The sequence below is a fragment of the Thalia democratica genome, chromosome 3 (assembly GCF_965202585.1).
Source record: "Thalia democratica chromosome 3, ktThaDemo2.hap1.1, whole genome shotgun sequence".
NCBI lineage: Eukaryota > Metazoa > Chordata > Thaliacea > Salpida > Salpidae > Thalia > Thalia democratica.
This window is the reverse complement of record NC_139167.1, coordinates 41,829,998-41,842,131: the sequence shown is the minus strand read 5'-3', so window position 1 is coordinate 41,842,131 and position 12,134 is coordinate 41,829,998. Positions and strand designations below refer to the sequence as shown.

Below are 12,134 nucleotides of genomic sequence, written 5' to 3'. Positions count from 1 at the left end.
AAAACAGATATGTTGTTAGTTAGTTTGCCTGATTTTTTTTTAGTTTGTAAGATTTATAACACTTAACTAAAGCTATTTTTTTAGGGTAAACGTAATAAGCACTAGCGAAGAAATACTAACAGAATAATTTAACTATTTTTTTTCAAATAATGGCAACTTAACTTAAATAAGTATAAGAATCACTTTTAAGTATTAAATTGTTTTATGTAGTTTACTTGATTATGAAAAAATACTGTTGTTTTATATTTGATTTTTTACAATATTTACTTTTAAAATTTTTAATTGATAATGCTACTTAAAACTATTGTAAAAACATTATTGTTTTTTAAGTATATTTTAATCTCGACTTCATTTGTAAAATTAACACTAGTTTAAGCTACAAGTAAATTAAGTTTAAATAAGATAATTTTTAAGTTTTTATTTAAAAAACGTAGAGTTAAAATATATCCACACGCGTTCTTCATACTTTTATTAAACGCCAATTTTGATGTTGTGTAAATAAAAATAACAGAAATGTAGTTTCTACTGAAACTAAAAACAATATTAGCTTTTAGTTCAGTAGTACTAACCCGTTTTGTTTTCATTGCTCAGGCGTCAGCGGTTTGTTGTCAAATCAGCAGCACAACTTAGTCGGTATTCCCTCCATTACATCCGATGACACGCTGCAAGAAGAAGATGAGCCGGTGGAGAATGAGAAGGAAAAAGAAGCGAGCTGGGACAATTCGTACGACAAGTATTTGCAGAGTTTTGAAAGCTGGGACTACAACATTTTCGAGCTTGAAAGAATAACTTTGAAAACGTTCGTTTGAAACGCTCTGTTTTATTGCACACATTTCTCAAATAGCTTTAAATTGGTAAATACAGTTTTAGTTTGTTTAGTTAGGATTTTTATTTTCTAGCAGTTTTTATAAAAAATTGATCATAATTGAAAGCTTTATGTAATTTCAGCAACACTAACAAAAATATAATAATATGATTTTACATAGTTAAAAAATACTTTATATATATATACTTTAATTACTTGAAAAATAGTGTTACTGACGTAAAATTAATTAACGAAAAAATTATATTCCTATTATATAATGATAAAAAGTATTTTGTTATTATAAACTAACAAATACCGGCATATCAAAGTATTGAAATGCTTATTAAAAAGTTGGAGTTCATATATTGACCTTTTTTAATAAGAAAAAATAGTTTACAGGCTTAAGTTTTAAATTATAAATGTCTGAAAAGTTTCAATATAACTATGAACATTTTAAAACTATTAAAAAAATAATCTAAGTCTTATAAAATTTACAAAGTTTATAATATATGGATTTACTTGCATAATAAAAACATTATCTCTTAGTTATTTTAAACATTTATGTTAGTCTTATTATAACTCAATCGAAAAACGTATTTTATTTACTTTCACAAATAAGCTTTAAGTTATATAGTTTTCCTTACTTATGCTGTAAAAAATAATTACTCATATGCTTATTTTATTAGGCCGCTGGTTCACGTAGGAATGCATGCATTGAACAAGTTTAACGTGTGCAGCGTTCTTCAGTGCTCTCAAAACACCATGCACGCGTGGCTGCGAAGCATCGAAGCCAAGTACCACGCCAGCAATCCCTACCACAACTCGACTCACGCCGCCGACGTCCTCCACGCCACCGCGTATTTTCTCACCAAGGACCGTTTGCAAGTGCGTTTCGTAATTGTTTTCAGCTGGTTTGTTTTCAATAAAAGCACTACCAGCTTTTGCAGTGATACATTGTGCACTAATATAAAAACGTATCTTTCTTAAAACGTAAGAATATTTTAGTTTTAAGTGTCTCAAATCTTCCCTTGGTTGTGTGTTGTTCTTCGTGATTTTTTTGTCTTTATCAAAATCGTTTTAGATAAAAAAGTTATTTTTTATTTAACAAAAATATCTACAAATTTATTAGTATTCGTTATATTGCCTAAAGTACTTTCAAATTCTTCTTCAGTAAGCAATTAGAACTGATTAATTCAAAATTTTCTTGCACATAAAAGTTAAAAAAAAAGGATATTATGACGTAACTATAAATCAAGTTTTAAGGTAAACTTTGTTTTAAAAGCCTGTCTTTTAAAAGTTTTTCAAATAGTAAATATTATTAGCATCTTTAGTTTAAACTCGCAAAAGCTAAATGAAAAAAAAAAAAAAAAGATGAAATAAAATCAAATCAAAGACAAAGGACTAAATGAAATTAAATTGTTAAACTTTGATGTGTTTGACTTAATGTTTTAAAATACTTTAAAATGTAAAATCAAAATAAAAATAGTAATAAAAATAGTAATCGAGCTTATTGTTGGTAGAAGTTAAAAAATCAAAAATAAATATAGTAAATAATCATAATAAATAAGTCGATAAAAGTAGTAGTGTGTATTACCTTAACTTGTTAAGATATTTAGAAATGTATAATCAAAAAACTTTATAAACAATATTTATAAACAAACAATGTTTATAAAGTTTTTTGATTATACATTTCTAAATATCTTAACAAGTTAAGGTAATACGCACTACTACTTTTATTGACTTATTTATTATGTTTATATTCTTTTTTTTTTTTTTTTTTCACTTCTACCAACAATAAGCTCGATTACTATTTTTATTACTATTTTTATTAAGATTTTAGATTTTAAAGTTAAGATATTTAGAAATGTATAATCAAAAAACTTTATAAACAATATTTATAAACAAACAATGTTTATAAAGTTTTTTGATTATACATTTCTAAATATCTTAACAAGTTAAGGTAATACACACTACTACTTTTATCGACTTATTTATTATGTTTATATTCTTTTTTTTTTTTTTTTTTTCACTTCTACCAACAATAAGCTCGATTACTATTTTTATTACTATTTTTATTTTGATTTTACATTTTAAAGTATTATAAAACATTAAGTCAAACACATCAAAATTTAACAATTTAATTTCATTTAGTCCTTTGTCTTTGATTTGATTTTGTTTCATTTTTTTTTTTTTTTTTTTTCATTTAGTTTTTGCGAGTTTAAACTAGAGATGCTAATAATATTTACTATTTGAAAAACTTTTAAAAGACAGGCTTTTAAAACAAAGTTTACCTTAAAACTTGATTTATAGTTGCGTCATAAAATCCTTTTTTTTTTACTTTTATATGCAAGAAAATTTTGAATTAATCAGTTCTAATTGCCTACTGAAGAAGAATTTGAAAGTACTTTAGGCAATATAACGAATACTAATAAATTTGTAGATTTTTTTGTTAAATAAAAATAACTTTTTTATTTAAAACGGTTTCTTAAAACGTTAAAGATTGATTGTGACTCTTAAATTTTACTACTGGCGATAAAAGACAAAATTTGTTTTTATTTAAAAGTGTGTTTCGACAATTCATATGAGTTAAATGCAATTGAAATGTAAAACTAATTATGATATTTTTTTCAGTGCAAAACTAATTCAAAAAGTATAAAAAACATAGTTCATTAATATTTACAATAGTACTTTAAAGTAAAGCTTATATAATTTTTTTGAAAATTTTGAGTATTGTACTTGAAAAAAATAAGCTCTTTACGTCCCAGTAAATTGAGCATTATTTTTTAGTTAAGGCAAATAACTATACAGTATTGTATTTAAAAAAAAAACAATATTTTAAGCATAACTACTTAATATTAAAAACATCACATACTTACAATCAGAGTTGGATGGATCCACATGACCAGGCGGCAATTTTGTTAGCAGCAATTATTCACGACGTTGATCACCCGGGCAGGACAAACGCTTTTCTCATAAACACATCGGATCCGCTCGCACTTCTTTACAATGACACGTTTGTTTTAATAACTTGTTTTGTTTTAACTAAAGTTCTAGCAGTTGTAGTGGAAAAAAAAGTTGGAACTGACTTTTTTTTGATGTCTTTTTTAACTGTTGTAAGTTAAAGTTCTTTAACATTAATTTGTTAAAATAAATAAAAACCGTCTAAAATCATTACTTCTCAATACATTATTGTATAAGTTTGATAGTATTTTATTAAATGATATAAACAAAAACGATAAGCTTTTCTCGATTTCCTGTAACTATTCAAGTTGAAAGATTTCATAGATCACATACATTTCAACTTTATTTTTTTAACTTTAAAGTTTAAGGTGTTTTTGAACAATTATTTCCTTAACATTCTTTTTTATAAAACCAGTAAACTAATAAAATATTTTTTATTTTTATTATTCTTATTCTTTCTTAAAACAAACTTCATTAATTTTAGTATTTAGGAATCATTAAATATACAAGTCCTAATGGCTTACCACAAAATCTGAAATCCTGGAAAAACCTGGAATTTGACAATTTAAGCTAAAAAACCTGGAATTTTAAATGATTTTGTACATGTTAAGTAGTAAAATTTCGATATGATACAAAAAATCTATCATACAGATAAAATTTTTTGTCATCATCAAATTTTTTTCTTAAACAGGTTTAAAATAGCTTTACAGTATCTATTCTATGTTTTATACTATTTAACGCAGTTTTTAAACAAAATTTTAAACAAAAAAATAGACCCAAAAACAAGCAATTTTATAAACCTGGAGAAAATTTGCCAAAAATCAGTGGCAACCCTGTTATGGGTAAAGTTTAGTATTACGATATATTAAAAAAAAAATTGTATATTGTCTCGTTACCACTAAGTTATGACTTCTAACTGTCATATAACAGACGTATAACTCTGGCGAGTTTTATTATTTTTAGAACTTTAAATTTTTTTTTTAGTTTTAGCAAATCAAAAACTATGAAAATATATTAAAAAAAAAAAAGTTTTTATTTAAAAATATAAAGTTGTATGATATGGGCTTTATGCTTATATAAAAAGTCTTAGTTTATATTTACATGCATTGTCATAATATTATTATTTGTTAAGTCATACATACCTTGGCGTTTGTTTTTTATTTTTTGAAAAATATATAAAGTTTTAAAAATATATTAACTGTTTTAAAAAGTTCCAGTTTATTTCAATGTAAACTTGTTCTATAGATACGCTTTCAGTTGCTATTTTTCTAATGTTTTTACGAAAAGTAATATTTTTATAAAATAACAGTATAATTTCTTAAAACATTTTTGAATATACCCAATGCTGAAATATACTTTGAGTAAATACAGATGCAACGTTGGTTTTATACCTTATTCTTATATATATATTATTGTTATTGTAGTTTAATTTTTTGACACACATAGATCACGATTAACCAAATTGTTCTCGTGTTTTATTTTCCACATTACTAAGTAGTTAGTCGTTTAAAAGCATTAAGTGTGTTTTGAACTTGTTCAACTGCTGGTATAACTTTGCATGCTATATTTCTTACGTCATGTTTTTCATAACATTAAACAGTTACTTATCAAAATGTGTTTAAGGGAAATATTTAGCAATGCAACTTCTCAACGACAATTTATATTAGCCATAATTTTGATATTAAAGTATTTCATTCATAAATATTTATAAAACTTAAAAAAAAAAAAAATTAGTATAACTTAACTGTTTATGAAATAAAAACTTTTACTTTTAATAATTTTTATCTTAAAATAGCTTAAGTTTGTTGGAAAAAATAAGTCTACAAACCTTTATACGCTAAACTTATTGACAAAACACTTACAAAATTGTGCACCTTTAGTTATTAAAAAGTTTGTATAATGTTTATTAAAAGTTGTAGAACGTATTTTACAAAAAACTAAAGATTATATTAAAACTTGTCTTTTATCATTTATAAAGTTTGAATATTCACAATCAGAAGATGTTTTTGCAGTTATTCTGCTTTGTGTATAAAGCATAGATTTATGATATTACTATACAAAGTTTTAAGAGTTTATTATCTGTTTTATACTAATAAAAAGTAAATAAATAAAATAGATCATTAAATACTTTTAATGTAATCTTATAAGTTTATAATTTTTTTCAATTTAGGTGTTATGGTATATTTTCGTTTGATTTTAAGGGTTTATTTTTACGACAGAGCCGTTCTGGAAATGCATCATGCTGCATCGGCATTTAAATTTACTGTAAACGATGAAAAAGCAAACATTTTCAAGAATATGCCAAGGTTACTTTTTATTATATTCAAACAGTTTAAATTTTTAAATTTTTGTTTTGTTCTAAAATATTTTCGTTTAACGAAAGTATTTTCACATTTGCGAACCAATGCAGTTTAATACTGGATGAAAAATTTATACCAATATTTAAAAAAGCGCCAATGTATTCAACTGATATCGTGCTTCGTGCTTGTTGTTGAATTATGTCAAGTGATAAATGTTCAGTCACGCTAGATTTAACATATAACTGACTTAAAACTTTTGCCTCTGGACATTTACTTTGTGTTTTCTTCTCTCTAACGACGCAAGTGAAAATTTTTTTATAGAAGGTTTAATTAAGGATTTCAGGAATGTTTATATATGATAAGTAGAATAGATTAGATCAAAAAATAAATGTTCTATGAATCTGTGTAAAGTTTTAATTTGAATTCTTACAACTTTGGAACAGTATTCCTACAAGTTTATATACTAATCAAATTAGTATATATTTGTTAATTTATCACTTAAAATAATATTAAACTGAAATCGAAAATCTCATCAATTTATTATGAGTTTTGAATCATTTAAGTTTTTACCCTACATTTTTTTCAAGGGGTTTTAAATATGAGCAAAAAATATTAACCAGGAAAATTGAGCTTTATAGTTTATTTTTTACAATAATTATGAGTCCTACGTTTAGTTTTGAAATTCTGGTTTTAATAAACTTTTTATATCTTATTTTTTGTAAATGAAAACACAGTTTGTTTATTGTCGACATTACTTACTTAAGCAATAAAGCTTTTTTTTTCTGTAAAAACAATTTAAAGAGTGATTGTAAAATGTTCATTATTTTTCTATTGTTTTACTAGACTACTAATTTTAATAAGTTTCCTTGATTTTTTAGTTTTTTACTTGGTTAAGTATTTTTTAAGCAGTTTTGATTTTTGTAGAAATTAAAAAATACTTATCTTCTGTTTTAAACAGAGACTCATTTTTGACTTTACGTCAGTCTATGATCGACATGGTTTTAGCAACAGAACTGACGAAACATTTTGAACACGTCAACAAATTTATTAGTATTGTAACCAAGTCAAATTCAGCAGTGCTTGATCAAGTTAGTTATATTGGTTTTGATTTAGTTATTTAAAATGTAAATTTTAGCGAAGGATTAAGATGTCTTTTTAATTTTAAATAGAATGTCGTTTCAAGTCAGTGTCTTTACAATTTTTACTACATTAGTTTTAAGTTGACAAAAAATAAATAAAAATTTAAATGACTTCTTTAGTCATAATCCAATCTTAATATGATTTTTTTATAAAACTTTTAGATAAAATTAAGTTTGAACTTAAGTAATTGTTCCTAGATATGTTTTTAAATTTCAAACATTTTTTTGACATGTTTTTCTTTATTCACCAAACTCACATTTTATTTATAACATTTTCAACCTTAACATTTTTATTGTTAGTCTTATATGAATATCTTATTGGATATATTCAGAAATTTTGTAGGAGGTTCGCAGTTGATTAGTTATATTATAGTTATAAGTTTTATAACTAAACTATTAACTTAAACGTATGAAATAGTTAAATTTTTTTTTTAATGAGTTGGTAATAGTTTTTCTGATATATGATAATTGAAAAGTAAACTTGAAACCACATATATTATATTCATTTACACAATTATTTTTACACAATTTATTACTGTTTCTAAACATATGTACAGTATATAGTGCACCCATATACGGAAGACCCATTGGAATTGAAATTAATTATAAAAGATAAAAAAATAGCTGTTATGTAGCTGCACTCATTCTAGTTATTTACCTTTAATATCATGCTTCGTATTTATTAATACAGTTAAAACATTATTTTTCATAATAAAAATTTCTATAATGGTAATTACAAATATTTTGTCGAATAAATATATGTGGGTTTTTGTGCGTTTATAAAAGCATACTTAATAAATTATATTTTTAGTTTAAAATGTTTTGAAGTATAAATTGATAAGTTTTATATTTTTGAAAATCAAGTATGTGTGTTATCAATTATCAACAATTAATTAAGTTTTACATTTTTTTAAATTGTAAATTACTTTGATATACTTCACTACATTTTTATTTAAAAAAAGATTCCACAGTGATTGAGATGTTCAATAGTTTTTACTTTTGATTATTTTATTTAATCGACTTACAGTACATAATAAAAGTTATACTAGAGTTTATTGTAACAGCGTTTTGAATTTAAAGTTATTTACGTTTATGATTTGGTTAGTAAAGCAAACCAACTAAGCATCTCAACCCAATCAATACAACAACATACAAAAATAAACTTGACAAAATTTATTGTAAAACAAGGTTTCGTCCAGAAATACTCAAAATTTTTTTACCATTCTTCTGATTTTAAATTTCAAGTCAACAACAAAGCTGAGCGTAACATTTGTTTTCAGGAGTCAGGCTGTCTTCATCAAAGGGTGAGCAGAGCGCCTTCCGGTGCCAACTCCAAAGAAACGCAAGATTTAAAAAATCTCATTAAAAGGGTAATGATAAAAGTAGCTGACGTTTGTAATCAGGTTAAACCGCGACAAATTTGCATGGAATGGACAAGAAGAATATCCGAAGAATATTCTTGCCAGGTTAAATTTTTGTTGAGCAAAACAATTTTAGCGTTTCAATTTATTTATTTTATAATATAATTTTTTTTAACAAAGTAATAAAGCGAACTATTTTTAGTCTTCTTTTAAACTAGAACATTATGAAAATATGTTGTAAACAAAATAGATGTCTTGTAAACAAACTCATTTCTTTGTTTCAAAAGGCAAATAAAAAAAGTTCTAAATAGTTTTGAAATTATGTAGTTTGTAAAATATTGATCTGTCAATATTCATTTAAAGAAATTAAACCTCTTTAATACACGAGTCAAAGTTATTTTATTGCTTTTAGTTTGAATAAACGGAGCGTACCTCAGAATTATTGTTTGTCATAAGCAATTTGTTGTAAAATAGTTAAGTTTAATGTGGTTAAAGTTTGAATATCAACCTTAGTTACTTTTTGTTAAATAGAAAGTTGTGATACATATATCTTTATCGCACCTGTTTTAAGTTTTTGTTCATATTTAAAGATTGAATAACAATACGAAAGTTCAAATTCTTATACCGTTTTTTAAGGGGCTATATCTCTATAATAATTCGAAATTGAAAACATTTAAAACTGTACCGGAACGTCAAATTCTAAGGGTGTTGGTAGTAATAAAGCTGGAGAAAAATATAAAAATTGATAATTCACAATAATTCAAAACTGTCAGAATTTGAAGTGTTGAAGTTTGAATTGTAGAATTTAAATATTCGTGAACCCATATGTAACGAAATTCTTTATATATGTAGTACATACTAATTACTGATACTGTTTTCTGAACCCTAAAAGTTATAGTTACTAAATAAATCTATTGTACTTTTAGTGTTGTTTAAACCTATTTTTTTGATTTTTTGCTATATACATTCTAATTACTTTCAATGGATCATAATATCTAAGCAGTTACAAAATTTAACTTGAAATAATAACAATTGCACACAACAAATGTCAATTTTAATTCGTTATAAACTTTGAAATAAATATATCGTTTTACTACTATGTGCTGCAGTTAAATTTCTGATTAAAAATTAAAGATCTAATAAAAAGACTAACAACATACTAAAACAGTCTGAGGAAGAGCTCAAGTTGGGAATGTCACCGACGCTGCCCTTGTTTGAACGGAGCACCTGCAACTTACCAAAATCGCAATCTTCTTTCATTGAGTGGTTTCTAATTGACATGTGTGAAGCCTGGCATGGTAATTTAATTAGCATACTTATGATGACGTGCAAGTGTTTAATTGCCATATAAGCTATTTAATTTTTTATAAATAGTTTCGAATAAATTTTACAGTTTTTTTTAAACCTTATTGCTTGTCTCGTACAACTATTGCCGTTTGTTCAACTCACTTTAGTGAAAAGTTCAGCTTACTTTTAACGAACGTGCTAAAAAACAACAGAGTTCTGCGGCATCGAAGAGCTAGTCGACCACCTGCACCACAATTTAAACTATTGGAAGTTTCTGGAATCCAAAGGCATAAAAAATTTTGACGAGCTCAAGGCAAGCGGGCTGGCGGAAATACCGGACGATCAGGCGACGATAACTTCCTTCTACGACGAAGACAACAACGCCAGCTCGTCCCAAGAAGTTTCTTTTGAAAATCCGTCGTCGATGGAAATAAATAACATAACCCAAGTTGACGAGTAGTTGCAAGTTTCGGATGGACTCGTGTGAGTTAAAGTTGAAGTTTGCCGGGGCTGTTACATGAGAAAACGCAGGCCGAAGTAAAAGTGTTTTCGTTTGGTGAAATAGTATACGTCTGCAGAATTGATACCAAATTTCGTTTTGTCAAGTGATTTTTTAATATTTGATTTCACTATTTTAGGTTACAATTGACTGTATGAGTGAATTACTTAAAATCCACGGTCGTTCGTTTACAATTTAAAAGAAAACTGTTTAAGAATACTCCTGTCTTTCATAGCATTCCAACTTCAAATTATATATTGATTGTTTAGTTTTGTATGTTTTTCTGACAAAATTATTAAGCTGACTTAACTTATTATTATAAAATGTTTTTAACAAAAGTATACCATTTTAGACTTTTTAAAATCAAATGCTGTGCAAGCTCAAAATACACATGTAGGTATTTTATCAGAATTATACACAAAAAAGAAAGTTTGTTGCGGAAACAATTTCAACTTTATTTAGTCACGTGTTTTTCTAAATGTTCTTCAAGCAAATATTACTTTGTGTGATAAGTTTAAGTTTTATTTTGTACTTTAATAACACAAGTAATGATTTATAAGACATTTTAACTTTTATTATTTTCTTCTATTGTATCTCGTTGGAGTTTATAAATATATAAATTTTATATTTTTTAGTTTTGTATGCACTTCAACTATTTTCAAAAACGATTTAAATATTTTAGTGCATATTTCTAAACTATTAGTTTATAATGAACTTTTGTGAAGTTTTTTTTGTTACCTAGAATGTTTTTTTTTTTATTAACTTTTTTATAAGTTTGTTTAAAATTGTAAACCTCAATTTTAACATCAATAGACAAGCAGAATTTGCAAAGTCTTTGATAACTAAAACAAAATATATCATACATTTATTACTACCATAAAAAACCCAAGTTGTAATGCTATATTATAATGATGTGCCGTAAAACCTCTTAAAATTAATTAGTTTAATGTTCTCATTGATTTAAAAAAGATATACTAGTAATGCAACAATAACTATAAAGTATTCAACAACAAAAATTACGAAGTAATCAAAAATGTTCATAAAAATACTTATACTGTTGTTTTATTTTTTGATATTGAACTCAGTTTTTACCTTATGTAATTGTTTTATTTTATCGCCTTCATTTTGGGTCGATTTTTAGAATAAAAAGATTTTAAATGCTTTTATGACAACATAAAGCTAAAAGCTCTAAAAATAATAGTTATTACGACTTAAACGTTTTGTATTTGCAATACATTGTACTGATTTATATGCATTTATAGAAAGTTTAAAATGACTTGTTAAGTTTTTCAACATCTAATTTTTGCGTTTTTAATAAAAACAAAAATAATAATGCAACAGGAACTTATGCACTTAATAAATAAAGAAATAATGAGTATTCGACAGTATTATCTATTAAATCAGTTTGTTTTGAATAAATTATTAACGAATTAGTCAAAAAAAATTAAACCAAGTCAGTTTCTATTTGAAGAATGAAGAACCAACATATTCCTTATCCATCGCATTCAATATATCCTTAAAAAACTCTAAATCACAAAATGAGTCACTAAAACAAATCGTTGATTAAGTATTTTCAAAGTTGTGTATATTTTGATTAGAACCTTTCCATTCGTCTGATTTTAAATTCTGTTATGTAACTACGCATAAGTGTTTTTTTTTAAAGAAATAGTAATAGTGTTTTATATAATAGCAAACTGTGTCATTCTTTTGCTAGTTTGTTTTTGTTCGTTGATAATGCGATAGTAATGGGTTTTCACACTAAGATGTTGTTTTGTAAAAGTT

At 25.1% G+C, this 12,134-nt stretch overlaps 1 protein-coding gene across 1 annotated transcript in view; it reads left to right on the top strand.

The window, feature by feature from the left end:
- Positions 1 to 11,507, top strand: part of LOC145831490 (high affinity cAMP-specific and IBMX-insensitive 3',5'-cyclic phosphodiesterase 8A-like) — a 49,340-nt gene extending 37,833 nt beyond the window's left edge. Inside the window, exons 15-22 of the mRNA XM_082938763.1 lie at positions 592 to 799; positions 1,492 to 1,690; positions 3,688 to 3,818; positions 5,986 to 6,072; positions 7,025 to 7,154; positions 8,486 to 8,671; positions 9,735 to 9,864; positions 10,066 to 11,507. Of these exons, the coding sequence (XP_082794889.1) occupies positions 592 to 799; positions 1,492 to 1,690; positions 3,688 to 3,818; positions 5,986 to 6,072; positions 7,025 to 7,154; positions 8,486 to 8,671; positions 9,735 to 9,864; positions 10,066 to 10,313 (1,319 nt within the window). The 3' untranslated portion in view covers positions 10,314 to 11,507. The remainder of the gene's footprint in view (positions 1 to 591; positions 800 to 1,491; positions 1,691 to 3,687; positions 3,819 to 5,985; positions 6,073 to 7,024; positions 7,155 to 8,485; positions 8,672 to 9,734; positions 9,865 to 10,065) is intronic.
- Positions 11,508 to 12,134: the final 627 nt, after the last annotated feature.